Genomic DNA, 27,271 nt, shown 5'->3' on the forward strand with positions numbered 1-27,271 from the left:
GTAAGAATTGACCCAACAACCTTCAAGTTGAGAGACAAACACTACCACAGCCAATCTGGAAATCAAGTTAGAGAATAAGATTTGTATTTATTTCTACGCAAATATCTGCGTGTGCGAACTTTGCTAGCATAGCAAATTGAACATTTTAAATTCATAAATTACATATAAAAATACATACAAATAAATGCAATAGATATAAAAGTACAGACATAGGGCACTTCAACATGGTCACCAGGAGTGGGGAATGAACCCACAACCTACAAGTCGGGTGACAAACCCTATAAATACACATTCAAATATATGCAGACGGATATAAAAGCACAGCTTTAACCCCTGCATTTTTTGTTTTATTCTATTTTTTCGTCTATCCCCTTTATTTAATTTAAAGGTTGCTTCATCATAATATTGATCAGAAATGCATTTCTCTTTGCAACGTGCATTACGGTAGTCTGCCAGTGAGTAGTGATGTGCATTCCAGTTCTTTTAAGTGAACAGAATCTTTAGAATCAGTTCACTCAAAAGATTCGTTCAAACAAATTGTTCAACGAACCGTCCCCCCCACACCCGCCCTCACCCCCACTTTCTGATTGACTGTTTGATCTGTGACGTCATTCGGACACTCCATTAGGTACACCGCCATTTCAAAGTGTACCTAATAACAGGCCACTTTATTAGGGAAATATCATGGTCAAAGGTCACAGGTGTCAAGCTCTAGTCCTCGGGGCCACGTTCCAATATGTTTTCCAAGTTGCCCTCGTTAAACACACCTGCGTGAAAAGTTTTGGTCATTTTCACGTTCTGCAGGAGCTAAAACTTTTCACGCAGGTGCACTTAACGAGGGAATCACACGGACACTCCATTAGGTACACCGCCATTTTCAAGTGTACCTAATAACAGGCCACTTTATTAGGGAAATATCATGGTCAAAGGTCACAGGTGTCAAACTCCAGTCCTCGGGGCCGCATTCCAACATGTTTTCCAAGATTCCCTCGTTCAGTGCACCTGTGTCAAAAGTTAGGCTCCTGCAGAACGTGAAAATGAACTGATCTTTTCACTCAGGTGTGTTTAACGAGGGTAAGTTGGAAAACATATTGGAACGCGGCCACCGAGGTCTGGAGGTCGACACCCCTGGTTTAACTGAAAGTGAAAAGTGCCACACCCGCCCTCACCCCCACTTTCTGATTGGCTGTTTTATCTGTGACGTCACTCGGACACTCCATTAGGTACACCGCCATTTGCAGGTGTTCCTAATAACAGGCCAATTCATTAGGGAAACATCATGGTCAAAGCTTAAATGAAAGTGAAAAGTGCCACACCCGCCCTCACCCCCACTTTCTGATTGGCTGTTTGATCTGTGATGTCACTCAGACACTCCATTAGGTACACCGTCATTTTCAGGTGTACCTAATCACAGGCCACTTCATTAGGGAAAAATCATGGTCAAAGCTTCACGGAAAGTGAAAAGTACCACACCCACCCTCACCCCCACTTTCTGATTGGCTGTTTGATCTGTGATGTCACGTGGACATTCTATTAGGTACACCGCCATTTTCAGGTTCGTTCGCCAAGATTCACTAGTGAGTGACAACGTTGTTGCTATGGCAGCCGACACACGTTATGCCGACATTGATGTTTTAATTTTGTATTTGTTGGATTGTAGTTGATGGTGTTATTATACCGAATGTGTTTGAATAAAAGGTTGAAAAAAAATCCGTTATGCCGACTTTTGTTATTTTGGGGGACACCAACTCATATAACAATGTAAAACACCTAAATATTGTCATATAAAGCAGTTAACCAAATGTTTGATTTTTACGTTTTAATTGGAGAATAAAAAATCAAGGAATAAAACACCAGACAAGTTTTAACATAAATGTTTATTAAAATAATAATAATAATAATAATAAAAGTACATTTCAAACCAGCAGTCTAATGTGAAATTGCAGTAGATATATTGGATAACAATATTTAGGCGTATATATGCATACACGTTATTTAAAAACTACAATAAATGTTATAAAACAAATATTACCCAAAGAGAAGCATAATCTCCCCGTTTTTGCATAACGGCGCATCCCTTCATGCAATAAAGTTAGCCGTTAGCTTGGAGAAAACGTGCTTTAAAGAAGTGGTGTTTCAGTGAGTGGTTCTTTCTTTCCTTGGCAAATCGTAAATCTACATTCTGGCTTACATAGATCACGCTAGGAGGGAAACGCAACACGTTCACTGACTGATCCGTTGATACACGGGAAGTAAGGCAGTTCCCCCATTGACTCATTCGCGAACGGGAAAGTCAGGATTCGTTCCCTCACAGATCCGTTCTCACGATGGACTGGAAATGCAAATCACTCACTCACTGACTCGTTCACTAACAAATCCGTTCAGTTGGTGAACGGGAAATGCAATTCACTCGTTCGTTCGTGAACGGGAAGTGACGTCATTTTCTTCTTAGTTTTGTTTCACGGAGAGGTGGCACCAGCTTCAATGTGCATTACCAACACCTACTGGTTGAAGTCATATGAACTGAAAAAAGAACGAATCACTTTAGAAAGTGATTCGTTCACTGAAAAGATTCGTTCCTTTGAACGAATCGTTCACTTAGGAGCCAACACTACCAGCGAACGCAATGCATTGTGGGACAGCGCGTGAAGATGGCTGCTCCCTTGCTCAGAATGCTGAAGTGTCAATAAACGTAGTTTTTCCAAGCCTCAACCTTTACTTATTATAGTCTTAACCCTAATATTCGTAGCAACAACATATTCAACAACATATTCAACTGAGAGCGACCGAAAAGAGGTAACCGCTTCTTTCGGCGTGACACGCCTGTACTACGAAGAGCAAACGGTTGTGTTGTGTGCTAGCTCAAGCTAACATAGAGGGTCACTGTACAAAGCGAGTAGAAAGACAAACTATCCCGAGTTCTCAATCGATGATTTTTGCTGTTACCGCAGAAACCATGTTTGCTGTCGGAGGGATGCTTCGAGCTGGAGCTTCCTTCTGTCGGACGGCGCGGGCTCTGCTTGACACAGCTCGGAACTTCTCCACAGGTAAGAACAGCACTGTGGTCGGTTGTTTATGCTGCCATGACATGTTTCCTAATTTCTTGACACTTCTCACTTGGCATGGTCAGGTACGTCCCGACACATTAGGATGCACGCCATCCCCAAGCCCAAGGTCGTGGACAGGTGGAATGAGAAAAGGAGCATGTTTGGAGTATATGACAACATAGGAATCTTAGGTAAGTATGTTGGATAAACATGTTTCAATGCAAAGTCTACCTTACCATGACTTTTTCTTGGCTCCCCTCTGTGATTTTGGGTGTGTATTTAGGAGATTTCAAAGCGCACCCCAAAGACCTGATCCTGGCGCCATGTTGGCTGAAGGGCTTCAAGGGTAATGAGCTGCAGCGACTCATCAGGAAGAAGAGGATGGTGGGAGACAGAATGATGACTCTCGAAAGACACAACTTGGAAAAGAGGATCCGCTTCCTCTACAAACGCTTCAATCGCACTGGCAAACATCGGTAACATCACAAAGGCGTCCAGGCGGGTTGTGTATTTAGTTTTTTCAAAGACCTATGCATATAAATAAACACGTGTTGACAAGTAGTCATTTCTTGTGCGTGTTACTTTTTTCTTGGCAATTTGGTACACAGGCATTGTACACCTTCTTGGGGTTCAGAATTCAGAGAGGTTTGAAGGTTGGAGGGGAAAAAAACAGATTTCATACAAGTGCGATAATACCGCAACATAAGTGCCCTTTGGCTTTATCTTGTGGCAACTATGAACATTTTTAAGGTCTTCAAGTTGGGCTGTGAGATAGTTTACTGATCGAAACTGTTTCTGTAGCTGAGAGCATTCAACACAAAGTCGTCACATTTTTCCCATTTCCCACATTTATTGCTCTTCCTACGGGCTAATACTCTTTACCCTCAATGAAAGCTGACTATACTTACAGTAGTTGAGAGTAAGGTATTAATTAGTTTTGCATGACAGTAGTATACTGCCCCCTAGTGGCCAAATTGCACATAGCAGAAGCATCTGCCCCGAATTGATCATGACGCAGAAAATTGTTTTACATTCTATTAAATTATCGTCTTTACGTTTGTATATACAATAATAATATTTCTTGTTTGATTTTTATATTTTCTTTATGTAAAGCACGTTTCTTTGATTAGTTGCCGCGGATTGATCAGACATGTCAACGGGGGATCATGACGTAACCGCGAAATGTCGTAAAGCGAGAACCCCCTGTACAGTACATACAAACATATGTTTGCATTGACATGGAAGTCCATCTATCAGAGGGAAAAGAGTTGAGTCAACGCTCCGTGGGCATCCACGCACTGCAGTGACGTCCACTTGCCCCCCCATTCCCTCACCCCCACCGAACCAGGGCTGCAGTACTGCAAAGTGTGCAGGTGGAGGAGGGGCAGAGAAGAGGGGGGGGGGGCGTTGAGCGGGGGCAGTACCGCACTGTGGCTCCGAGTCCAAGTGGGGAAAGGTGGGAGAGGAACTCGACGCATTACTGCAGCAGCAGCCACGCGCATCACGCTTCATCTGCCACGCAGGCGCAGAGAAGCGCGAGAAGGAAGGAAAACATTAGGAATCGACCTCAACAGCTTCTGCACTGGAAATTCGAGCACCGAGCCGAGCTTTTTGCTTCTTTTTTTGGGAAGGAAGAGCTGGATGCTGAGGAGAACTACGCAGCATCACTCAGCTCACTTCTCTTTGCTGACTCGGCTGCTTTTGTGGGGGGGTTGCTGCACTGCGACACTTTGATGATTTTTTTGGACAAACTTTTTCTGTTTTTGTTGTTGTTTTCCGCCTGATTCTTTGTTTTGTCACGGTTTCACTTCATTGTTAAGACTTTGGAACCTCCTTGTGCCTCCTCCTCTCGCCTCTCCTCCTACTCCGCTGAGTCAGCGCAAACAGCTGCATAGAACATGTGAGTGGTTCTGCAGATTGGGATGGATTTATTGCTTGCTGTAGTCACTTTGAGAATTTTCTTGAGTGGGACAAATAAAAGAAAGTCTTATATCTATACTTTCGGCATCCTTGTACAATAAAATGTTCTGAATAATTAAGTTAAATAATTAAACATTTGAACTGTGGACCAACATAAAGGTACCGGCTTCAATATAAGGTGCACCTGCACAATCTAGTATGCATAGGTCTTCTCTTTGTTTGTTTGCTAAAGCACGGTCAAAAACCCAAGTCATACTTTGACGCTATCTTGTGGCAAAAGAAATACGTTGACATGAATTAAAGATCATTTAGTGCTTTGTCGCCATCTTGTGGCATCTCGGTTCCAAGGAATCATGCTGAACTGGGTCGGAGCTTCCTGTCGTGCTTTGCCGCCATCTTGGTGCCAAAGAACTACACTTTAGTGAGCTGAGGATCTTCATGTAGTGCTTTGTGGCATATTTGTGCCAAATAATTATTCCGTCTTCTCTTCCATGAGTTTATTTGCACATGTGGTTCCACACAGGTCTGCCCCAGATGCCGCAGCCCCAGGCGCTCCGGGAGCCCCTGGTGCAGAGGGAGCCCCGGGAGGTGGGCCCCCAGCTCCTCCCAACACCTCCAGCAACCGCAGGCTACAGCAGACGCAGGCCCAAGTCGAGGAGGTACATGGGAAAAAAAAAAAAAAAAAAAAAAAAAAAAAAAACGTAACTCCTGAGTTTCCAAAAATGTTTTCCCATCCCGGACTGTCAGGTGGTGGACATCATGAGGGTGAATGTGGACAAGGTTCTGGAAAGGGACCAGAAGCTCTCCGAGCTGGACGACCGAGCGGACGCCCTTCAAGCTGGGGCGTCACAGTTTGAAAGCTGCGCGGCCAAGCTCAAGAACAAGTATTGGTGGAAGAACTGCAAGGTGGGTACACGAGCGGGGGCTCCTCAAGAAGCTCGACTCTCACTGCTGATGTCTTATCTTCTCCTCCTTTCAGATGATGATAATGATGGGCATCATTGGCGTTATCGTGGTGGGGATCATATTCTGTGAGTACACATGACGAACCTCCTCCCTTGGGACTTCAGATAATGATGCTTTTCTGTAAATTATGGCACATAGGGAAGATGCATTTATGAGGTAGAAGACAAGTTTACTATAAATAATCAAATTTAATACAATTACTAAAACAAAGTGGCACGATGGAGCAAATGTCCGCCTCAGAGTTCAGTGGGTGCGGGTTCGATTCCACCTCTGGCCCTCCCTGTGTGGACTTTGCATGTTCTGCCCGTGCCTGTGTGGGTTTTCTCCAGACACTCCAGTTTCCTCCCACACCCCAAAAACATTCTTGATAGGCTGATTGAGCACTCCAAATTGCCCATAGGTGTGAGTGGGGATGGTTTTTCGTGTCTGTGTGCCCTGCGATTGGCTGGCAATCGGTTCAGGGTTTCCCCAGCCTACTGCTCGATGACTGCTGGGATAGGCTCCAGCACGCCCGCGACCCCCGTGGGGATAAGTGGTACAGAAAATGGATGAATTCCTAAAACAAAATGGATGAATTATTAAAACAAAAATTGAAAAATTATATCAAATAAAAATGAGTGTTTTTTCAAAACTAAAAAACAACTATTGGAAATACAGTTTACAATCATAAAACTAATATATTTAAAAATAAAATAAAAACAATTATATAAGCCTGGTTTAGGCATAGCTACTAGCTTTCTAGGTAATAGCATGTAGTAGTTGTAGAAATAAGTAATTTTTACCATTATTTTAAATTCGTAAATTCCCGTTTTATTCCTGATTTGTCTTAAGCTATTTTGCCAATTCCAAAGGAAGGTATACAACTTTGAAAATTCCCGTAATTATACAACAGCAGTATACGTTAACTAAAAGTGTGTGTAGCGAATGTTGCGTCTGACAAGCGTATTCAAAGAAAATGTTTTATGTTTTCAATTTTGTTTGTTTGAGCGTTTGTGATATATTGCGGGGGACCATTAGACTAATGACTTCTCTTCTCTCTGCGTCATTGGCAGTATACTTCTTCTACTGAGCTTCGCCCGTCAAAATGGATGAGTATGGACTTGAGAATGTTGATGAGATGGCAGACGGGAGCGTACAAAAAAAAAGAAAAAAACAATCCCCCACCCTTTTCACCGTCCTGACCTCTCGCATCACGGCAGCTTTCACTTGTCTGGGCTGTTTATTTTTTTGTCGTGTTTTTTTTTCCCCTTGCCTGCTCGTCCTCCTCCCAGCGCCTGTTTTCGGCTTAAACTCTGCTCGGGTTCATGGCGGCTCATGTATTATTGAAGGAGAGAGAAGAACATTTGCGTGAGGTTAGTGATGCGTACGAGAAGCCGTTTTAGCTTCTCTTCCATTTCCTTTATATCCAGCTCAAGGCCTGTGCTTGTTCTACTAGTTTGCCTTATTTGTTCCTCTTGTGTACTTAATTGTCCTAGTTTTGGAGAACAAATGGCATTCTAGTAAGCTGCATATCAAGGAAATGGGAAGAAATCTTGAGCCTCCTTTAATGTGGGCCCGATTTGTGAGCTTGGAGGGAATCATTTGTCACGCTTGGTTTTGAAGAAGAGTGAGGATTCAAATGGACGAGATCAAAGTTCAGCATTTAATCACATTTCTACAGTTGCACTAGAAAAAAAAAAAAAGTAGTCTCTCAAATGTTTGGCTCAGTCGTGGACAAAGTTTTGTGTGTGGTACTATGTCTCCTGGTTTTGCTGCTGCTGCCACACGAAAGCAAAACCAGTCAAGGTGAGCTTGGCTTCCTATTTGCATGACAAACACGGTCGTGGTAGTTTTCTGTCCTAATAGCGCCATTAGCGCATCCGCTCTTTCATTCTCTAACTGCTCTCTGTTGAACGTCTTCCCGATCGGCTAACCGCTCACCAGTGCCAAACCGCGACTACTTTCAACTGTTAGCATCATGTAGCACTCTAACAAGGCATTTGTCACGTTCACGTCCATCTTTCAGGGGTTTTTGAAGGAGGGGTTGTTAACATATAATTAAGATGCGCATATTTTCTTCTAACACTAATTTGTGGGTGTAATACATTAAAAATAAGGTGCGTTTCTGCATAGCTAGCGGTTGCTAACACACGTTGCAGTTAGACGGCGAAATGGGATTATTTGGCACTGAACACCTGTTTTGTGATTTACATGAACAACGCAGCGGGAGGTGAAAATGTTTGCCGGACAAAATGCATGCTTGTCAATTTTGCTGATGCCAATAAAACAATTAAAACAGTTCTGTGGGACTGTGTTGTTTTTTTGTGTTTATTATTTAAATGCAGTACGTATACCATTCATCCATTTTTTATAGCAGGGTAGTTACGGGGCAGATATCGACAAACGACGGGACCGACATTTTTGGTGGCTGTTTCTTTCATTTCACGGCAACATCAAAACAATGGTAAGTGATATTTTTCTAACTTTTGTTCTTATTTGTTTCTATACTGATCACTGCTTTGATGTTACAAAAATATATATTTGACATTGTACACCCATTTTATATTTATTTTCAAGACTTTATTTTGGAAACAATGCCAGTGGTAATGCAACCTGTAAATAAATGTCAAATCCCATTTACAGAACAATATAAAATTACCATCAAGTTCCAGGATAATATTCCAACTCAAGCCAAAGTCGAACTCACTAAAGAAAGTAAATAAATAAATATATATATTTACAGTTTTTTGTCCTTTAAAGCTATTTTGTAGTACTCTGCTAAAAATTATTAATTTAGGTCAAAGATAATTTATGTGGTAACATTAGACAATAATAATAATGTTAAGTCTGTTTGCTAATCTGTTGTGTTTGTGGCATAGATGGGAGCACGTACTGATGACGTGAGCGAGGAGGAAGTAGTGTGTGTTCTATTAATGAAGATGAACAAATCATGGCCACTACTGTTCCAAGTCTAGGCTAAAAGCCTCATGTTGACGGAAATGAGATTCTTCTTGTTGGAATGAAACGTACACAGTGAACAGAATGTCAGCAAATAATCCGTTTGAATTGAAGCCAGTTCATAAATAAACGCCGTGTTTCTAGTTGATGAGCTGGTAGAAGAACACCACAGTGATGACCAACAATGACAACACCCACCAGTAGTCATCTGTGGAGTGACAAACATTTTACCCTCACAATACCTCCCTCTGTTTAGAGTATCTGTTTTCTGATACTAGATCGTACCTGCTTCCGGGTGTTCGACTAGCACGCTGACGGAAAGCGGAGCGTCCAGGGCCACGTGGGACACCCTGCAGGTGATTCGGGTTCCCGGGGCCACATCGGTGGGCACCACCAGGTGGGATGAGAGTGAGTAGGTGCCATCGCTATGCTTCTGGTGGCTGGACATCGAGCCCTGATCGGCGAGGATGGCGGGCTCCTCGTCCGTCGGCGAGTGTGAAAGCCACTCCACCTGCGGGAGAACGTAATTGATGTTGTTGCTTTACAGAGGGTACCTCAGATTTTAAGTCAAAGTCAAAGTCAAAGTCAAAGTCAGCTTTATTGTCAATTTCTCCACATGCCAAAGACACACAAAGAAACCGAAATTTCGTTCCCCCCTATCCCACGGTGACAAGACATGGCTCACAACAGACAAACAAGTAAACAAGTACAACAAAAGCGTGCTGAATAAATAATGAATAAATAACACAACAATAAATAAATAAATAAGAGGAGCAGAAAAAAAAGGAGCAAGTGCGCGTACAGCAGACATTCCCGAAAATAGCGCAACAGTGCCGCACGCTACGCAGAAGGGGGTAGCGAGTTCAGTTAAGAGTTAAGAGTCCCATTTTAGGAGTTATTGCCTGGTTGACTTTTTATTTTATGGAAAACTGATTGATATATAGTATATGAGTAGATTGAACTTGGTCACAGAAAGAATTGAACAGTAAAGGTAGCGTAGTACCCTGCAGTGACCCACCTTAGCCTCTAGAGGGTAGTATTTTCTACAATGGCAGCTTAGGGTCTGTGCTGTATTTCCTTTTAAAACTAGCTTCTCCTCCTCCGAAAGTGAAACACTTGGTGCCTCTGCAAAGAAGAGCAAAACAGACATGCATGCATTCCCATGCCAGCCGGCTCCCTGTCGTGGGCGCGAGGTGATATTGGGGCGAAACTTACGAACCACCTGCAGCTTGATCACCTGCTGGCCAGAGAAAGGACCGATAGCGACGGAGCAGATATAGGCGCCTTCATCTGTAACTTTTAAGTTGCTCAAGGTCACTGAGGCGTTCCCCTCGCTCACAACCTGGCTAGCATCCATGCTGGAGTCCTTGCTCCAGTGACGCACTGGCGAATCAGAAACAGCGCCGTTCTCCTCACCTCTTGTTAAACACTCGACAGTGGCAAGGCCGCACTCACCCTCAGCGGCACCTCCTTGCGTATCGTTCAACCTCGTCGCTATTTTGATGATTTTCTGTCCAAATCCTCGATATTGTTGACGCCACTCGATGTGCATTTCCTCATCGGGCGCCATGTCCCGATGGTTGAATCCGCAGCTGAGGAGGCCGGCACCTCTCAGGGGCGCGGACACAGAGTTGACGGCAGAAAACACCAGGAAAGACACTGAGGAGACAAAACGCAAGAGGAAGGATGACTTTAAATTTCTGGCAGCCCGCAATCACACACACTGGCAATATTGTACCTTCAGTCAGCAATGTTCCAGTCTGACTCAAGGGCAGGCCCAGTTCCATGTGAATCTGACTCGATTGGTCGTCGGCCGATGGCATGGCACGTAGAATCAACAAAGTGCCGAAAGCCCCGTCTTTCACATCGATGGACACCAGAAAATAGTCCGATCCCGACCTTTCCTTCAAGTCATACTTGCTTATTTTGCACATCACCTCCTGCTCGTTGCAGTCCGCGTGGAGTACAACGTTGATGTTGGGAATCTTGAACGACGACACTGCAACAAACAAAGGAGGGGCAGTCACAGCCGCGCCGACGTTCAAATATGCCACAGCGGGGGATGTACCGTTGGACTCGAACATAATGGCACGTGGATCCGGGTTAGCCAGCGGGACAAATGGAGATTGAACTTCAAGGGATTCGTGGGAATCAACAAACACGTCTCTCAAGATGAGTGTGGCCGGACTACCGGGGAAGCCGGAGCTCATGTGCAGTCCCACCGAGTCTTCCATGAACTCGCAGGACAGAACCACATCTGCAACTCCAGATGCTGCACAATACCATTTTGAATATATCATTTGAAGGAACTTATAGTCAAACAATTTTAGAATGTATTAATTTATCGGTTATTCCCTTGATTATTTGAATTAATCGAATCTAAAAATTTTATTTGCATTAAAGTGTATCGCAATACCGGTTTCCCTGCTTCCTGTTTTAACCAATTGTTATTGTTTATATTGTTAAGTGACGGAAAAAAACAACTACACAACACTGAAAAAAGGATCTCACCACACACGCAGGTCGTTAAGACTCCACACAAAATGATTCTCGTCACCTCCATGGCGTCTCTTTGGGGCGAATAAGAGCAACACAGAAAATGCGGCCATTAAAAAAAAACATTTCCTTTCACTTTTGATTTGAACAAAATGCATTATGTTCGGCACGACGTACACTCGACACGACAGTATTTGAAAGTAACTATTTTTTGAAGCCACACGTCACGATATTGTTGGAAACTATAGCAAAAATGACTAACCTGAGGAGGATAGGAGGAGAATAACTACTTGGACAGAGCGCACTTTCGACGAGTCAAGTCTCGCTCTGATTTGCGCATGCGCAGAACAACAGAGTCAAAAGCGAAAGTGAAAGTAGAATGCAGAATCGTGACGGTCAAGTCGTTGTGGAGACAAGCGCTCGTGCTTGATTTGGGCAACAGAAAAATATTGAACGTATAGAAAGAAGTAAGGAATTTGATTAAAATGTGGTGCAAAATGATAAAATACAGTCAAACCTCTGCATAAGAATTTAATTCATTCCGGGACTTACTTCATATGTTGAAATAGTCGTATGTTGGATCAAATATTCCCATAAGAATACACTGTAATTCGTTTAATTCGTTCCACAGCCCCCAAAAAACCCAACGATAACTCCTTAATAAATACTGCAGACAATTACACATAGCAATAAAACAAATGCATTACAGTGATCCCTCGCTACTTCACGTTTCGTATATCGCGGCTTAACTATATCGCGGAATTTTTTTTCCAAATTAAAAAAACATTTAAAAGTCAAAATAAAACTTCTAAATTGAGGAAACATGTGTCTAACCTTTAGGACAATGTAGTATTGCTCCAAATGTTCTTTTACATTCCTGTAGAAGTCCGTTTTCGCGTGTTAGCACGATCGCGAATTAGCATCTTTCCGCTAACTCGTTAGTCTGACCAGTACTTCTTATTGGTGACCGTACTTTGTGGATTTCACTTATCGCGGGTGGATTTTGGAACCAATTATCCACGATAAACGAGGGATTACTGTATATCACAGGGATGTAAAAAGAAATAAATTACAGAGAAATAACCAATAAAAAAGGTTTTTATCTTCACTGTACCTTAGAGACACATAGAAATACATACGTTCCATAAATTACTGTAACTTAACTTCAAACTAATGTAACTTTTGAAAAATATATATATATATATTTTTTTTCTATCTTTCAGGGTCTTTCAGGGCACCATTGTCAAGGTTTTGGACAATGTAAGCTCACAGTCTGGTGCCAATAGCAAAAGTCAAATATCCGGTATGGGACTGTCCAAGCATATTTTCTGGGTTGCCCCTCTCTAGCTCCGCCAGTGCTCTTTCCCTTTCTCATTAATTGCCTTCCTTCTCATGTGCCTCCTGATAATGCACAGACGCAAGCAACAGAGTCAGTCTATTTATAGTTGGACTGAGATGATGACGGGAAAGAAGAAAAAAAGTGCGACGCTCAGTGTACGCTTGTGTGGCTGTTGGACAAAGGTGGGACAATAGGCGATGATGGTCAGACAGGAAAAGGCTGTCCCCTTTCTAGCATCTCATTGTGTCAACACGGCCAACATCAACATCTCTCAGGTCTTACAGTGCTGGTGGAAACGCTTGCAGGTTGCAACAAAGGGGGGAGGAGGAATGGGGGGGGCAGGAAGGAAATTAGGGGCGGGGGACAAAATGAGGGGTAAATGGGTGTTTCCACTGTGTGGGATGACAAAGATAAAGTGGGGAAACTTTCATTTCACTTGCAGTCACGCACAGACAAAGATTTAAGTGCGCTACCAAACACTCTGAGCGACTGCTGGGGAAGATCTGATAAGAAATGGTGGACTCCAAGTGCAACACTGAGGAGAAGTACTTGAGTAGAGCTGGAAGATGCTGCGATCGCTGCCCAGCGGGTCAGTTTGCGATCACGCTGCAGCTGGGCTTACGGGATCTCCTCACGCTTGTGTTCACCCTCGCCAGGAAGCTTCGTGCGAGCCGACTGCAACCACACTGGCAAGACTCAATGTGACGAGTGCAAGCGAGGGCTGTTCACGGCCACCAGAAACAGCCTCAGTGGCTGCCGCGTGTGCAAGTCGTGCAGTGCCAGTAAGTCAAGTCACACTCATGGACGCTCATGACAGGCAAGAAACGATCGAAGATTTGATTCGCAGGCAACAACCAAATGACGGCGGAGGCGTGCACGGCTGACAAGGACACAGTGTGCAAGTGTGCCTCGGGCTACTTCTGTATCGAGGATTCCTGTGACCACTGTATGCCCGCGACCTCCTGTCCTCGGGGGACAGGGGTCAAGGTTCAAAGTAGGCTCTCTACGAATTTGTATTAGGGTCCACTTCCATTTCCACAAGTGAAAATCAAGTTGTTTTTTTTAACAGCAAGGGGAACCAGGGATACCATCTGCGCTCCGTGTGGGAATGGAACGTACAGCAACGTGTCTGACTCCTTCTCAGCCTGCCAAACACACACAAGGTCAAAGGTCTTCTGACCGTTGTGTTTTCAATTGTCATGTGGGACACTGCACTTTAATGAAATAACAAAAATGGTTGTAAAAATATATCTTGTAACGATAGGTAGCATACCTGATGCAATACGTGTGCGCTTCTTTGACATTGTTTGTATTTGCTGATAGATGTGACGACTTAGGTCGAGTGCTGAAAAGTGCAGGAAACTCCACGGCCGACGCAATCTGTGGCGAGTTCAAATCTGGTGGGTGACATTTTCACATGAAGTGTCTCTCTTCTGTGCAGGAAGAACTATTGTCATTGATTAATGACTTGGTGTTTTCTTTACCGTCACATCATATTAGTTTAGTGCTACCTAGCGGTTAACAGTGGAATTATAGCCAAAATAAATATGAAGCAGAACAAAATGGTTATGTATGAACTGTACACAAAATTCATCAAAATAACAGCCGACCCATGATGTTGGAGTGTTTACTGTATTATAATCTGAAACTGGATTTTTGTGTGTGTGTGTGTGAACCAAATCTGACAATTTAATATAATATAATGTAATTGAATCAATTCACAGCACTTTTGCTTTTGCAGGCTGCTCGTGGATTTTACCTGCAGGCTTATGGCTGGGCTTTGTGCTGAGCATACTCATTGTTTTGGGGCTGATGTGCTGGAGGGCCAAACGGAAATCATACAAAGCAGGTATATACATGCATTGTTTCAAACGCTTGGTAGTTTTGAAAAGAAGGCCTCGCCTGCTACAGACATTCTTCCACTGTTTTTTTTACTGTGGTTATATATTATATTCTTTAAAAATTGCATGACTCTGAATAAGATAAACGCTGGATATGCAGTATCTGCCCGAGTATTCTGTACAGATTAAATGTAACGGAAACCACATTCTGCACATTTTTACTTTTACACAATAACGCGGCGATGATGTGACGCACGCCGCACCAGCAGCTGACTCATAACGACCTACATGTGTGCCACAGGTAGTTTTGACTGCCATTTACTGTGATCACCAAGTGGAAAGTACACACGCAATGCCAATTTCGTTATGGTTTTGCTTGTGCTTATCTGCCAAAATTATTTTTGAAAAATGACATCAATGCTAATGGGCAAGAGCTTCTGTTTTTCTAACCACACCAGAAAGTTAGTATTTTAATGTGATAATTGTTTTATGACATAGGTTTCCACAAAAGAAATGTGATTTCCTGTTCAAGTTTGATTCGGGTAATTAAGTGAAATTTAAACAAATTGAATTCCGTTTGTGGTTTCCACAGCCAGGTCAAACGCTTCCCTTACTGAGGCGAGGACCATAACAGAGAGTTCGCTGGAACCTGCCCTACAAACCCACAAAATGTTTGATCAGTGCCAAAAGAGCAACTTGACGGAGGCCTGCCAGTTTACTCTGCTCAACCTGGGTAATAAATAAATGCCAGTTGTTGTTTTTTTTTTTAAACTGAAAGGGTTCAGGCCAAGGTTGAGAAGATGAGTTAAAACAACAACAAAAATCTGAAAACATTTCACTTTGTGTACAATTGAATTTTTTTTTGTCAATGAAATAAATTACAACGGAAATGATTTTAAGAAAAGGAAACTGAAAGTTAAACCAGTAAAAAGAGCTGTGACGTCCTTACGACAACACTAAATGTGCGTTTTAAATCCGCATTAAGGTCATCCATCACGTTTTCCATCCTGTACTAATAATCTAACTGGTGGTAGGTGATGAGTCATCATTTTTATCCTCGTTCCCCAGATAAGGACCTTCCGCTCAGCCTGAAGACCAACGGCTCGGAGCAGCGAAACGGGACCGACGCGTACCATCGGAGCCACTCGGAGCCGCAGGAGGACGAGTGGTGCGGTACATGAGCGCAAGTCTCGAGACATTGCAAAAAGATTGCTCCAACTTCTGAGGGTTACTGCCCCCTGCTGGTTGTCTACTGCAACTTGCTGTCATAAATCAGGAGCTTGCCAGCACATTCAACTCTATAGGTAAATCCCATGCTACAGTTTTCCGTGCCTTTTTGTAAAAAAATACCATGGGACTATATTGAAGTGAAGGCCATTACTGGGTTGAATAGAAAAGTAGTGCTTTGCCGTCATCTTCTGGCATCCGTCGGCAGTTACAAACCTTTCATTTTCGCCATTCTGTACTCCTCCCTAAATGGTAGTAAGTGTCATATTTTTGGGAAGCCTCTTAAAATTAAAGCCGAGACTCCAAACTTCCATCACATTTTGATGGTTTTATTTCAAGCTGCACTATTTATTTCCTTCGCTCTGTCACTCAACACATCACACCCAAACATTCAATTATATATCATTTATATACACACACACACATGCACACGTACCTTGACTATTTCCTACGTACACTAAAAGAGTTAAGAGTGGACATCACATATTCACAGTCCATCATTTTACCGCAATGTTTTCAATCGGCCTTCTTGAAGACTTGCTTGGCAACGACGCCTCCCACTCTCATCTCCTGCAGAGAAGCAAGAAGGCCATTAGGGTGAAACAGAGGAATTTAATTAATAGTGACAATCAATACAAGAATTTCCAACACAAAAGGAGCGTCACAGATTAGATTCCTAACGCGGTACCCCCACCCTCCCCCGTTATTTGACCCCGTAATCCTTTCTTCTCCTCTTTTCACTGCTCTCCCTCCCCGCTGCTGGAGGGAGAGAAGAAATCCTCAAAAAATCTCCTTAGGGGAACAATGTCTTGTTTGACACATCTTCGTGAGAACTTGGCAAACCTCTTTCCAAAAACAAAGCATATAAGTAGATTGCATGTTGTTTTTCCTTACCAAATGCAGCTTGTCGCCTTCCAGCCAGTGTGTCCAACCTCGGCCTTCCTTCTCGCCTCGTTGTACGCAAACCAGCTTGTCCCCTTCCCAGCTCACGGTGGTCTGTTCAAAGACATGCTGTGAGGACAACTGCACACGCAATCTGCATGTTAAGTAGTTTGTACGTTTAAAACCCTCTTTAGTGTTGCCTCCAAGCTGGTTACATTTATAGAATGCTCTTGGAATTTGTTTCTGATGAACATTTGGAGAGATTTCCCAAACTCAGACACTTAAATTCGAACCTCATACAGATAGACACAAATAAGAAACGAATGTTTGTTTGTTTTTTCTTTTTGAGTGCAAACTTTTATCGACCACCATAAAACACACAAAAATGTTTTCAAGTAAAGACCCCTGAAATGACAGCATCAAATTGAAATTTAATGGCAGACCCCAAGCCTCTTTTCCTGCGTGGCTTCTTGAGACACACAACAACTGTGAGACAAATTTGTGGAAAGGGACAAACTATGTGTTGAGAGTTTTTTGCATGTCTACTCTTGGTAGACATGACTACCAAATTTCATATTGCTAAATCAAAGTGGCTTTGGGGGGGCTGAATTTTCAAAAGGACCAGAGGCGGACCCAAAAGCTGCGTGGGGCCGTCTTTGTGATTGTTACTCTTGCTGCCCATTGTGAGCCGAACCACAGGAGGCAGTCGCAACACAAAATCCCCACAGGAGGCCCGGCTGACTTAGCTCATACGAGCACACAAAGCCAACTGGTACGACACCTCCAGCTTGAAGTTCCTTCCACCGACCTGACACGTGCGACCGTCTACGGGGCCGAGGTCTTCGGTGAACTCCTGCCCGACGACAAAGTCCATGTTGAAGTTCTTGAAGGTGGTGAGAGTGCGGATCTTCATGGTCCCCGTGGCCAGATCATGGCTGATGTCCTTGGTGGGCTTCAGCAGACACACGATCTTCCTCAGAGCAAAGTTGATGTCTAAGGAAGGAGGAAAAGTGCACTTGAATGGAACACTGTGTGTGTGGGTGTGCGTGTGTTTGTCTACAATGTGTGTGCATGTGTGGGGTCACACAGAGGACAGACTGATGAGCTCAGTCCTTGAATGTGCAGCTGCAAATGGAGATTACAGCATTATTGAAATGAACGTTGTGGACCGTTTCATTTTTGTTAAGACCGCACACATGGATGAACGGGAACCGTTCACTCAAAAACATAAATAAAAAAAATAAAACTGGAACCTTGCGTCTTTGAATGTAGACCTACAGGCGCCAGCAAATTTAAGCAAAAAAATGTCAAGATTTGAGATTGGACATTAGATACTTATTGTGTTTTTGGCTGTGGAATTTCTAAATTTTGTCATGGTTGAAAAAATTAGTTTTTTTTTTAGGGTGTTTTAGTCTCTGTGAGTTCTGGTTTTGGTGAAGTTGTGGTCTCGGGATAACCGTTTTACTAGTTAGAATCAAAACTTCACTAAAAAAATAACATGCAGTAATGAAACATTTGTTTATATAATTTTGCATGAGTGTTTGTGTATTAACTATTGAGTGCATAGCAGGCCAGATCAAATGCTCAGGCAGGCCAAAATTGGCCCACGAGCCACATGTTTCTCACTGCACCTTTCAAGACAGCATAGCAATGCAAAACATTGTACGTATATTATGAACATACAATACAATGGAGTGATGAGAAAAAAAATCTCACCTAAAGCTGCAAGGTAGGCGTCCATGTTCTCCTGTTCCACCATATGAAACAGCCCAGAGTAGTTAGGTTTAGACATGGTGGCTTGGTCCGGAACCCCAAACACACTGTGAAATGTTGACAAAGGCCTCAGACAGCAAAATTTTCAGCAAGAGAATTCAGAGCGGTGAACTGTTGATTCCGGAAGGTAGCAATGACTCACAGAAGGCTCACAGCTTCTTTCAGTTATGCCGGAGTTTGGAAGGAGGGAAGAAAGGAGGGAGGAGGGTTCATTCAATCTTCTTTCCTATTGCCTTTCACTCGAAGTGGGCGGTGCCTAGGAGCTCAACATGAGGAGGGAGGAGCATGTTGCTGGGGGAGGATTGGACCCCACCCCCCAAAAAGGGTCTCACTTAAAAAAAAAAAAAAATCCTTAATGAGCAATAATATCATGATAAGAATCAGCTTTTAATTTGGAAAAACAAAAAACAATGAAATACTAAAATGCTAGTTAAAATAATTTATTATGAAAATAATTTTAAAATAAAATACAAAAGTAGATTTCAAATTAATTAAATTCTGCCTCATGATTAAGATCACATTTATTTTGTTTGATCTATTTTTAGTCATACTAAAAAAGATTTATTTAGATTTATTTAAATGAACTAATTTACAGTATTGGTTTGGGTGCGAGATCATTTTGCTTTAGTAATTGCTTTTTTTTTTTTTTTAACCAGACTCAGTTGTTTAGACAGTTATTTGAATTGTCATTGAAATTCTTTGACTGAATTTTGTCAACATAGTCTCACCATTCTCGATAGTTCCTTACGACTTATAATGTAAATTTTTATTGTACAGGTGAAGATTTGAGGAGCAGACTAAAGTTGAAAACAAAAGATCACATGTCATAAAGTATACATTGAAATCATGTAAATGGACATGTATTGAAATTATGTTTAAAGTTTGTGCTGTGAAAGTAGGCTCACATAAATAACACAAGATGGCTTCAAAATACGCTTAAAAAAACTTATTTTTTCTTTAACGAGCCACTTTTCTTCTCTGACTTTGGCTTCTTCTTGTCTTTCTTGGGTTTGCCCAGGTTCTCGTACATGTCCGAGTCTTTGCTTCTGCGAAGAGAAAAGTGGGAAATTGAAGAAAAAGGGAGGAGATTCGAGTGTGTGTGTGCAAACTCTCCTGACTCAAGGGCCACATTTAATTTTTGAAATTGACACATGGGCCAAGTCAGTCACACTAATAATCAATCATTTACTACAATTGCCTTTTCTACCTACAATAAAATTCAATGCAACAAATACGATAGCACTCAAAATAATGTGAATGGATTTTTACACTTACGTAAGCAATGAGGCTTAGCTCCAAATTGCAGCCGTGAGTGGCTAAATTAACATGTACTTATGATGTGAACAATGCTCCTCCCTCAAAAAGTGCCAAGTGACCAGAAGCTGAGTCGTGGTTGTCGCCTCAGTGCGACCTTTGGCGCATCCGTGCCATGTGAAATGTGTGTAAGGTTGTGATAGTTCAAACAGGGATCGCATTTTCCACTTTGACTCACTTTGAGATGTTCCTGATCCCCGGCGGGTGTTTGAGCTGCAGATTTCCATACTCCGTCTCAGCCTCCTGCGGGAAGAGATCAACACAGGAGGGTTCAATCTACGTCGCGGTTTTCTTTTGAAGCCAAAGTTCATCTTTCAAAAAGCGCTGCTGATAAAAGTGTCTGGAGTTCAAATCAGCAGAGAAAGGTTCAAAGGCCAGTTGGATCATTGCCAGACATCAATGTATTGCGTCTGTAAGTTATTAAAAAATACATGGGGGAAAAAAAATCCTTGAAAAAATAATCACATATTGAATAAAAAATATAAAATAAAATCTGAAATAAAATAAATATATAATATGGATTTTCATTCTTACCAAGGAGGCCCCATCTTTAGCCTTGGTGGTCTGGATGTACTCGGAGACGGCCAGGTAGATGAACTTGTACTGGGCCTCGGTCTGGACCATGCCGGAGCGCTGCTCGCGCACCATCTGGATGTACTTGGAGATGTCGATGTCACAGTTGATACCTGGAGGCGGTTGAGAGAGCTTCAGAGGACCGACGAGCGCTAACAAAGTCAACATCATTTTTATTTTATTTTTTAAATTACCTATTGTGTCAATTGTCTCGATGATCATGTCAATCACCACAATGGTGCCCGTCCGACCAATCCCAGCGCTGCAGACACAAAGTAGAATTGGTGGTATGACCAAGTGATAGCGTAAAAATAAAAAAACAAAAAATTCTCCTGAAGCTTATTAACGACACTCGCGGCTAAGCATAAGTAAAGGTCGCAGAGGGATTCTGTTGCGCAACACCATGAACCGTATACAACAAAACAGGCCTTTATACTCCCCACATCACAAGCAACAACATTCCTCAAGGATAAACTATCAGTTGACTCGAACCCTTTTACTCAGCTAATCTTGTAACTAGGATCTTAAATGAGAGCCTCAGCTTTGGAATGTTTGCCATAAATACTATTTTATTTTTACATCAAAAAGCATCATAGCACATTCACCATGTACGTTTGTGGATAAACAGCAGAGCGGCAATATCTATTGATTTATGCAAGGATTTTGATAGTCATTTCATTTTATTTATTTATTTATTTATTTAGTTATTTATTGATTGATTGATTGATTGATTGATTGATTGATTGATTGATTGATTGATTGATTTGAGCTCACATCTGTGGATAGAACCAATTTCCATTCTTATGCTTATGATACTCTTTCCAAAACCAACATTTAAGCTCTTAAATTGATTATCCATGCTAGCAAAACAAAATGATGCTTTTCTCTGGTGCTAAAAGGAGCAGCGAATCCCATTCTGATTCTGACAAGAGGATCTGCGACTCCCGGCCTCGCGTGTACCTGCAGTGGATGATCATGGGGCCGGCATCGGGATATTCAGCCTGTTTGTCGTTGACTTGTGTGAGGAAGCTGAGAACGGCACCGGGCTCCTGAGGGACGCCGTGATCGGGCCAGCTCATGTACTGGTAATGCCAAATGGTGCGGGTGTGCTTGGGCTGCTGACGTGAGGGGGAGAACGTCAGCAAGTTTACCTCGAGTGCAGCGAGGTCAAAACCCTGCGGCGTCCACCTTGTTCATTGGCGCCAGCTCCAAGACTCGGACTTTGTAATCGGTGGCTTCCCTTTCCAACTTGGAGGTCACAACGTAGCGGCCCACCTCCTTGGCGCTGTCCTTCTCGGGCCAGTATGGCACACATTTATTCTGTGAGTGGAATTAAACATACAGATGTTCAGGATGAACTAGAATTTTTTTTAGAATTGAATGCAATCTCGTTACATTCAAATTGGGTAAAACAAAAAAGTCGTCTTTTAAAACTTGCACTTTAAGAGTCAAATGGCTCACAAGAATGGAGAAACAAGATATAGTTTTTGAAATGCTAATTGGCATTGTTGTGAATGTGCGATTTTGACAATTCAGACACTGACCCGCCCTTTCTCCACCTCCCTGGTCGTCATGACGATGACACTGGTGTTCTCTTGCCACACCATCTGCCAGAAGTCGTTGACAGTCGTTGCCAGGCAACCCTGAGTGGCGATGTAAACTTTCGGATTCTCCGACTCCCACAAGGTGTTCTACAAAGCGGCCCGGGCGAGACAAAGTCAACTTTCGGCTTGTAACTTGCGAGTTGGGCGACCGAGAGAGGCCCGGCAGGATTCAGGGACGTACTCGCACGTAGTTGGCGTTGATGTAGTCTGAACCGGCCACGTTGGGGTCAACGTCCTGCAGGATGACTCTGGTGTCATTGACTGCAAGGAAAAATTCAAAATATTTACTTCAGGTCATAGCTGCAAGGTTTAAAAAGAAAAATACATAGTGGTGTCTTGAGCTACGAGTTAAATTAGCTTTCCTTATTGAAATAAATGGAAATACAATTCATCCATTCCAGCCTTCCCAAAAAACAACAACAAAATGACCTTTTAATATAAGAACCAGGTAGAAAAGCACTGAGCGGGGGAAAAACAAGACTTACAAGGAAGAATATTCTTGTATCTGTTTTTGGACTTGTTCTCTGGTCTCTGGCCTTCCTCTCGACTCTTTTTCACCTTAGCCTCCAACTTTTGAAGAACCTGGGTGGCAGTTGAAAGGATCATTAGGGGATGTCCACTCAAAACACAGATTCCACCGCCACAAGATGGCAGCCCGCCGCCATTATTGACAGAAGACGTGATTCAGTGCTGATGGTGCTCAAGATGACTGACTTGACTTACATCAAACTCCTCCCAGAAGCCCGCCTTGCTTTTCCCGCCCTCGACCTCCTGCTGCATGAGAGTCGTCTGGTCCAATTCTTTCACTCGACTGTCGATGTCGGCCGCGTTCACTCTGGTGGAGTAATACGGCTGCCGGATGCGCACACAGTTAAGACCGGAGTAAAAAGTAAACATCTCTGAAATTGCTCCTATTTTTATTGCACTGCAGTTTTCCAGCATACCTGTTTGAGGTGCACCCAGTTCCCTGAAATCTCCTCGATGCCTTTTCGTTTGTAGAACTCCACCAAGTCACTGAGTGTGTCGAAAATGTCCGAGCCTCCCACTGTGTACCGCTCATTCTACAAAGAAAAAAAATTAAAATATACACAACAATACGCAGGCAACCTGGCATGCACACACCTGAAACATGATCTTGATGTGAGAAACTCTCCTCGCTCCCGTTTTGCTGCGCTCGTCTGTCAGGGCAGACAGCACAAAATCTCCCGGCTTGGAAAGTGACTCTCTGACCAGGAAGGTCCCCGACTCGTCGCGAGCGATCAGCATCTTCTCTGCGCTTGGACCCGAAAGGTGGCCGTGATACCACCTGCAAACCGGGGAAGCTCAGTGAGGTGATGTGGTGGAGGAACATTAAGCAAGGTGAGGAAAAGTCAGATTGGGTGAGTAAATGTCATACGTCAGATTAAGTTACAGTAGAATAAGATTAGATGAGAGAGGAAAAAAATAACATTATTAATAATAATAAAAAATACAAATAAAATAGGCGTGTGTGTGTGTGTGTGTGTGTGTGTGTGTGTGTGTGTGTGTGTGTGTGTGTGTGTGTGTGTGTGTGTGCTGCGAGTGTGTGTAAGTGAATGTACACCCCGCTGGGTTGGGCTTAATTTTAGACCCAGTTCTCGATTTCTTCTTCTTAAACTTCCTGCTTTGTGGTCGGAAAATTTCTGATGACAGATTTTGTGGCTAAAGAGGACAAAGTATTTTTAGTTTTCAACCAAACTGGTTGCACACAACCCCCCCCTTCAAACATTTAGCCCACCCCCCAACAGTATTTCATGTCTTTTTTTTGTGTCACATCGATGCCAATGCTATTTGTGAGTGTAACATTAAGCTAAACATACCTTAGGAGAGTTCAGTTCACTGCCACCATGCAAAGTCTGAAAACTGCTATAGAAATACTGTACTCACTTTATAAAGCTTCACTCCCCCCCCCCCCAAAACAAAGAAACGCTTCACTAATAAAGAGCAGCCCATCTCTCGAGCTGAAATGCCCGAGATGAGGCAAAGGGCGGCGTGAGGAGGAAGCCGATGAGGACACGACGGAGTGTGCAACAGAGGAAGGCGAGCGAGGAAGGTCTGGCCATCGCTTTCGAGAATGTCAAAACGGCAAGTTTCCAACCGCAGCGGCAAAAGGGAAGTTAGACAACTGACACAGAGAAGGACAGGGGAGTGTGGGGGCGGGGGGGGTACTTGTGCTGTCGGGCTGAGTGAAGTGTTGACTGTATACACATACACGCGCACACACACACACACACACACACACACACGACTGAAAGTACTAGTGTATGTTTCTGGATGGACAGCATAAACCAACTAAACCGCAATGACCAATAACTTTTTTCCACCATTAACGTCACCTTTAAAAAAATATTTTGAGAGGCAGAGTACAAAAAAGTTAGATAACATCATTGCACAGATCCTCTAAGATTGTGTTTGAAATGAACTGATCACATTCAAAGTCGTGTTAAATGCAGGTTTGTGCAAAGTGCCTCTGATTAAACCTAAATCAAGTTCAGATGTTCAGGTAGGCTTCTCCTGAAGAAGTGGCTATTTTCAAATGCTGGGAAATTCAAAATCTGAAATCTTGCAGAACTTTGGCGCTGACCTTTCGGTGGTGGGGTCGGAGCAGTTGAGCGGGTATCTAAGCTCGATGATGGTGCCGTCCTTGTCCTGCAGAATGCCGTTGTCGGCCGTGTAGTATTCCACCAGCTCGGACAGCGTGGCAAACTTCTCCCCGCCGTAGAGGTCGTAGTAGTCGCCCGTGTTCTGGATGCGGATGTGAGTGACTCGCTCGCCCACCCTGAGCGGCAAACAATTGATTTTCATTTAAATCTGTGCAACAAGTTAAGATAAGATTTGATTAATTATTTATCTACTGTTACTGGTAGAGGTGCTATTTAGCAAAGCACAGTTTAAAAACAGTTTTGCTTACGGATAAATCTTGATTTGTATGTAGTGTTGCTAAAAAAAACAACACATTAGTGAGGAAAAGTAGAAATGAATTTTCTATTGTGAAAAACCTTTGTCACTTTTTGGATCATAAAATTCATGATAGTCAGAATATACATTTGTAATAATGTCCAATAAAAAGTTTTATCTACAATTTTTTTTTTTATCTAGGAATCCCCACACATCACCAAAATAATATTCTTCAATTTTTTTGTGTTAAGAGTAGCTGACAAAATTGAATACATAAAAATGGACTGCTTAAAATGTAATCGACCACATGCGAATGCTTCAGCTACCCAAACATTTGTTGTTTCTGTAACAGTATGTTGACGCTTTAAAAAGTGCTGAAATAATCATTTGTGTTATCCATAATTTTTCAAATGTATACTGAAATATGAAGTTTAATATGCTTCCTCCTACTCCTTTTCAAGCATTTTTTATTGAGTTATTTATTTATTTATGTATATACGTATATATATATATATATATTTTTTTTTTTTTCTCAGTTTGTTGGTTTATTGTTTGTTTGTTTTACGGACTTATATATGGCACTTTAAAGTGTTATTTGTTTTGTTTTTTTGTTTTGGATGTGTTCGAAATAAAGATATCAATACAATATAATAAAATATAATACAATATAAAATATGAAATGTTATTTGTCAAACTATAAAATGTGCTTTAATCATGCATAAAATTAAACAAATATGTTGAGCTTAATTGAAAGAGTCTGCATGAAAGTATTTTTACAATGCCGCCTGGGATTGTTATTAAAACGAGTGATTAAATTCGTTTGTTGAACATACACACTATTTTTATTTTTTTTAAAATATGTATTGCTACTTTTTGTTTGGGATTATTACCGGACAGACAGAGAGAAGTCGCCCACATTCTTGCTGGGTCGGGCCAGAAAGCTGCCAGAGATACCCTGAGTCTTCAGCAGGTCTTCGGCCTGCAGGCCTGTGATGTCTCGGTGGAACCACCTGGACGCAAACACCACACAGACGTCAATTCGAGGAAATACGGCAGAACAATTTGGAATGTTGCGAACCTGAGATTTTCATTTTCTTTAAAAGACAGATTTTAAAAAACTGCACCAAAATAAGCCTGCTTGATGATCTCGAAGCTATAAACATAAGAAGCCACCTAAAAATGGGTCCTGCGCTCAAAAGCCACAACACAGCTCAAATCATATGATGGACAATCAGAGCAGCCAAGAGGAAGAACAAGAAGGAATGAAAAGAGAGAAGTTGCAAGTTAGAGCACTCTGTCGGCAGCGTCCACTTACCGAACCATGTCGTCGCCCTCGCAGCGTCTCGGTTAGAAGACAACTCCAGTGAAGGCCGCCGGAGAGGGCCCTGTCACCTGCACCAAAGCATCGCTTTTACATCTCAGTGTGAGAAAAAAAAAAAAAAACAAGCGACCATGACTTTTTGTACTTAGCGCTCAAGCATTAAAAGCAAATCACCTGATCCTATTTTTCCCCTTCTAGCTCAACTTGTGTGTGATCGGGCGGGAATGAACATAGAAAGAAAAAAAAAAAGAAAAACCGTCTGTCCTCTTGTCCGCTGTCCCTGAAGGCAAGTGAGCCTGGCTTGAGTCTCGCAATCCCCTCCTCTCTGTTGCTCTGAGCGTGCGTCTGTCTATGTCGTCTCTTACCCTTCCTTCCTTTTTGTCGCTCCTTTCACAAAATAGTGAAAGCCCCAACGGGAACCAGAAGAGCTGACAAAGCCGGAATTCCTCCTTATTTTTGTTATTCTGAATGAGTCACATGAAATACATATTGAAAATACATTTTGGTTCTTCAGTGAGTCTCCACCGAGTTGTTTTCTGTCAACAGTCTCTATTGTCACTGCAAAAAATTAAGTTTATAACAGCCACAAAATTGAAAATCGATTTCTTTTTTTTGAGTGTCAGGCCGCCTGCCCACCTGTCTGCTGCTACTCTTCTCTGTTGCAGGTGTGTGTGTTTGTGACAACACAAAGGTCAGCGGCACAGTACACTTCCTTATTCTCAGCTCACTGCTCTCTCTGTGTGTATTAAGTGTCTGCATGCAAAACCATTTCAACTCAAAACCTGACTCAAGTTTCCCACCATATAGCAGCATTTGCGTCAAAAGGGTGGAGGTGTTAATTTGTGTTGTATTCACTGGGCGGGCACAACATTAAACATAAAAAAATCTACACACCAGTTCTGTTGTTGTTGTTGTTGTTTTTTAAATGATTAAGTTGCATCATAAGCACGCTTTAGGATAATAAAGGAACAAAATAGAAAATACAACTACATGAACTAAAATGTTTGGCCCCCACAAGGGAGAATTGATAAGAGTGTGTCAAACTTGCCAAATAGGGTGCCAACACGAATCAAAGTTCTTTGTACATGTTTAAAAATATTTAGTGGATCTAGATT

At 42.5% G+C, this 27,271-nt stretch overlaps 6 protein-coding genes and 1 long non-coding RNA gene across 10 annotated transcripts; 3 read left to right on the forward strand and 4 right to left on the reverse strand.

Annotated features, from left to right (window-relative positions):
- Positions 1–2,605: 2,605 nt before the first annotated feature.
- Positions 2,606–3,608, forward strand: mrpl51 (mitochondrial ribosomal protein L51). Its single transcript, XM_088388269.1, has 4 exons — positions 2,606–2,796; positions 2,952–3,047; positions 3,131–3,238; positions 3,331–3,608. Exons 2-4 carry the CDS (start codon positions 2,957–2,959, stop codon positions 3,525–3,527), a joined length of 396 nt encoding a protein of 131 aa, XP_088244395.1. The 5' UTR covers positions 2,606–2,796; positions 2,952–2,956; the 3' UTR covers positions 3,528–3,608.
- Positions 2,653–3,537, reverse strand: LOC148392460 (uncharacterized). Its single transcript, XR_015861107.1, has 2 exons — positions 3,284–3,537; positions 2,653–3,116 (listed from the first exon to the last, which is right to left on the reverse strand). It is a non-coding gene; the product is annotated as an uncharacterized LOC148392460 (long non-coding RNA).
- Positions 3,609–4,475: 867 nt separating the features above from the next.
- On the forward strand, positions 4,476–8,211 carry LOC148392461 (vesicle-associated membrane protein 3-like). The gene is made up of 5 exons (XM_088388271.1): positions 4,476–4,947; positions 5,491–5,626; positions 5,715–5,873; positions 5,947–5,998; positions 6,986–8,211. Coding segments are annotated over exons 1-5 (366 nt in total). The 5' UTR covers positions 4,476–4,945; the 3' UTR covers positions 7,003–8,211.
- On the reverse strand, positions 6,082–11,731 carry LOC148392462 (tapasin-related protein-like). Of its 2 annotated transcripts, none has more exons than XM_088388239.1 (9): positions 11,629–11,731; positions 11,382–11,440; positions 10,939–11,142; positions 10,609–10,869; positions 10,326–10,529; positions 10,086–10,253; positions 9,889–9,995; positions 9,156–9,381; positions 6,082–6,489 (listed from the first exon to the last, which is right to left on the reverse strand). In XM_088388239.1, exons 2-9 carry the CDS (start codon positions 11,431–11,433, stop codon positions 6,407–6,409), a joined length of 1,305 nt encoding a protein of 434 aa, XP_088244365.1. In that variant the 5' UTR covers positions 11,434–11,440; positions 11,629–11,731; the 3' UTR covers positions 6,082–6,406. The 2 variants fall into 2 exon arrangements, with proteins under 2 accessions (XP_088244365.1, XP_088244366.1); XM_088388240.1 differs by lacking the exon at positions 6,082–6,489 and adding an exon at positions 8,471–9,078 and having other exon boundaries at positions 11,629–11,729.
- A 1,383-nt stretch (positions 11,732–13,114) lies between these two features.
- LOC148392463 (tumor necrosis factor receptor superfamily member 5) lies at positions 13,115–16,084 on the forward strand. The gene is made up of 8 exons (XM_088388251.1): positions 13,115–13,294; positions 13,362–13,487; positions 13,553–13,699; positions 13,775–13,868; positions 14,029–14,105; positions 14,447–14,554; positions 15,139–15,279; positions 15,615–16,084. Exons 1-8 carry the CDS (start codon positions 13,219–13,221, stop codon positions 15,725–15,727), a joined length of 882 nt encoding a protein of 293 aa, XP_088244377.1. The 5' UTR covers positions 13,115–13,218; the 3' UTR covers positions 15,728–16,084.
- A 2-nt stretch (positions 16,085–16,086) lies between these two features.
- On the reverse strand, positions 16,087–18,748 carry rbp5 (retinol binding protein 1a, cellular). 2 transcript variants are annotated; one of them, XM_088388268.1, is made up of 5 exons: positions 18,571–18,748; positions 18,372–18,475; positions 17,464–17,648; positions 16,668–16,769; positions 16,087–16,343 (listed from the first exon to the last, which is right to left on the reverse strand). In XM_088388268.1, the coding sequence occupies exons 2-5, from the start codon at positions 18,445–18,447 to the stop codon at positions 16,290–16,292; spliced, it is 417 nt and encodes a 138-aa protein (XP_088244394.1). In that variant the 5' UTR covers positions 18,448–18,475; positions 18,571–18,748; the 3' UTR covers positions 16,087–16,289. The 2 variants fall into 2 exon arrangements, with proteins under 2 accessions (XP_088244394.1, XP_088244393.1); XM_088388267.1 differs by having other exon boundaries at positions 18,372–18,742.
- A 420-nt stretch (positions 18,749–19,168) lies between these two features.
- Positions 19,169–26,750, reverse strand: ptpn6 (protein tyrosine phosphatase non-receptor type 6). Of its 2 annotated transcripts, none has more exons than XM_088388223.1 (16): positions 26,331–26,750; positions 26,151–26,227; positions 25,726–25,845; positions 24,522–24,716; positions 23,042–23,225; positions 22,864–22,980; positions 22,643–22,771; positions 22,405–22,501; positions 22,101–22,180; positions 21,860–22,006; positions 21,504–21,635; positions 21,276–21,433; positions 20,510–20,577; positions 20,277–20,428; positions 19,921–19,985; positions 19,169–19,474 (listed from the first exon to the last, which is right to left on the reverse strand). In XM_088388223.1, exons 2-16 carry the CDS (start codon positions 26,156–26,158, stop codon positions 19,375–19,377), a joined length of 1,752 nt encoding a protein of 583 aa, XP_088244349.1. In that variant the 5' UTR covers positions 26,159–26,227; positions 26,331–26,750; the 3' UTR covers positions 19,169–19,374. The 2 variants fall into 2 exon arrangements, with proteins under 2 accessions (XP_088244349.1, XP_088244350.1); XM_088388224.1 differs by having other exon boundaries at positions 21,276–21,430; positions 26,331–26,743.
- Between the last annotated feature and the right edge of the window lie 521 nt (positions 26,751–27,271).

This window comes from Syngnathus floridae, chromosome 10 (assembly GCF_059516105.1).
Source record: "Syngnathus floridae isolate MCC-2025c chromosome 10, RoL_Sflo_1.0, whole genome shotgun sequence".
Taxonomy (NCBI): domain Eukaryota; kingdom Metazoa; phylum Chordata; class Actinopteri; order Syngnathiformes; family Syngnathidae; genus Syngnathus; species Syngnathus floridae.

Bases quoted from the DNA above. Each gene is read 5' to 3' on its own strand.
- mrpl51 (XM_088388269.1), top strand. From the start codon at position 2,957: ATGTTTGCTGTCGGAGGGATGCTTCGAGCTGGAGCTTCCTTCTGTCGG. The intron at 3,048-3,130 runs GTAAGAACAGCA...TGGCATGGTCAG, and splicing joins AGCTCGGAACTTCTCCACAG to GTACGTCCCGACACATTAGG. The intron at 3,239-3,330 runs GTAAGTATGTTG...GTGTGTATTTAG, and splicing joins TGACAACATAGGAATCTTAG to GAGATTTCAAAGCGCACCCC.
- LOC148392461 (XM_088388271.1), top strand. The intron at 5,627-5,714 runs GTACATGGGAAA...CCGGACTGTCAG, and splicing joins CGCAGGCCCAAGTCGAGGAG to GTGGTGGACATCATGAGGGT. The intron at 5,874-5,946 runs GTGGGTACACGA...TCCTCCTTTCAG, and splicing joins ATTGGTGGAAGAACTGCAAG to ATGATGATAATGATGGGCAT.
- LOC148392462 (XM_088388239.1), bottom strand. From the start codon at position 11,433: ATGGAGGTGACGAGAATCATTTTGTGTGGAGTCTTAACGACCTGCGTG. The intron at 9,996-10,085 runs GTAAGTTTCGCC...TCTTCTTTGCAG, and splicing joins GATCAAGCTGCAGGTGGTTC to AGGCACCAAGTGTTTCACTT. The intron at 6,490-9,155 runs GTACGATCTAGT...ATTTTGTTTTAG, and splicing joins AGTCGAACACCCGGAAGCAG to GAATTCATCCATTTTCTGTA.
- LOC148392463 (XM_088388251.1), top strand. From the start codon at position 13,219: ATGGTGGACTCCAAGTGCAACACTGAGGAGAAGTACTTGAGTAGAGCT. The intron at 13,488-13,552 runs GTAAGTCAAGTC...TTTGATTCGCAG, and splicing joins GTGCAAGTCGTGCAGTGCCA to GCAACAACCAAATGACGGCG. The intron at 13,700-13,774 runs GTAGGCTCTCTA...TTTTTTTAACAG, and splicing joins GACAGGGGTCAAGGTTCAAA to CAAGGGGAACCAGGGATACC.
- rbp5 (XM_088388268.1), bottom strand. From the start codon at position 18,447: ATGTCTAAACCTAACTACTCTGGGCTGTTTCATATGGTGGAACAGGAG. The intron at 16,770-17,463 runs GTCGGTGGAAGG...GTCTTTGAACAG, and splicing joins TAGACGGTCGCACGTGTCAG to ACCACCGTGAGCTGGGAAGG. The intron at 16,344-16,667 runs GTAAGGAAAAAC...GCTTCTCTGCAG, and splicing joins AAGGCGACAAGCTGCATTTG to GAGATGAGAGTGGGAGGCGT.
- ptpn6 (XM_088388223.1), bottom strand. The intron at 24,717-25,725 runs GTAATAATCCCA...TTTGCCGCTCAG, and splicing joins GACTTCTCTCTGTCTGTCCG to GGTGGGCGAGCGAGTCACTC. The intron at 19,986-20,276 runs GTAAGAATGAAA...CTCTTCCCGCAG, and splicing joins CTAAAGATGGGGCCTCCTTG to GAGGCTGAGACGGAGTATGG.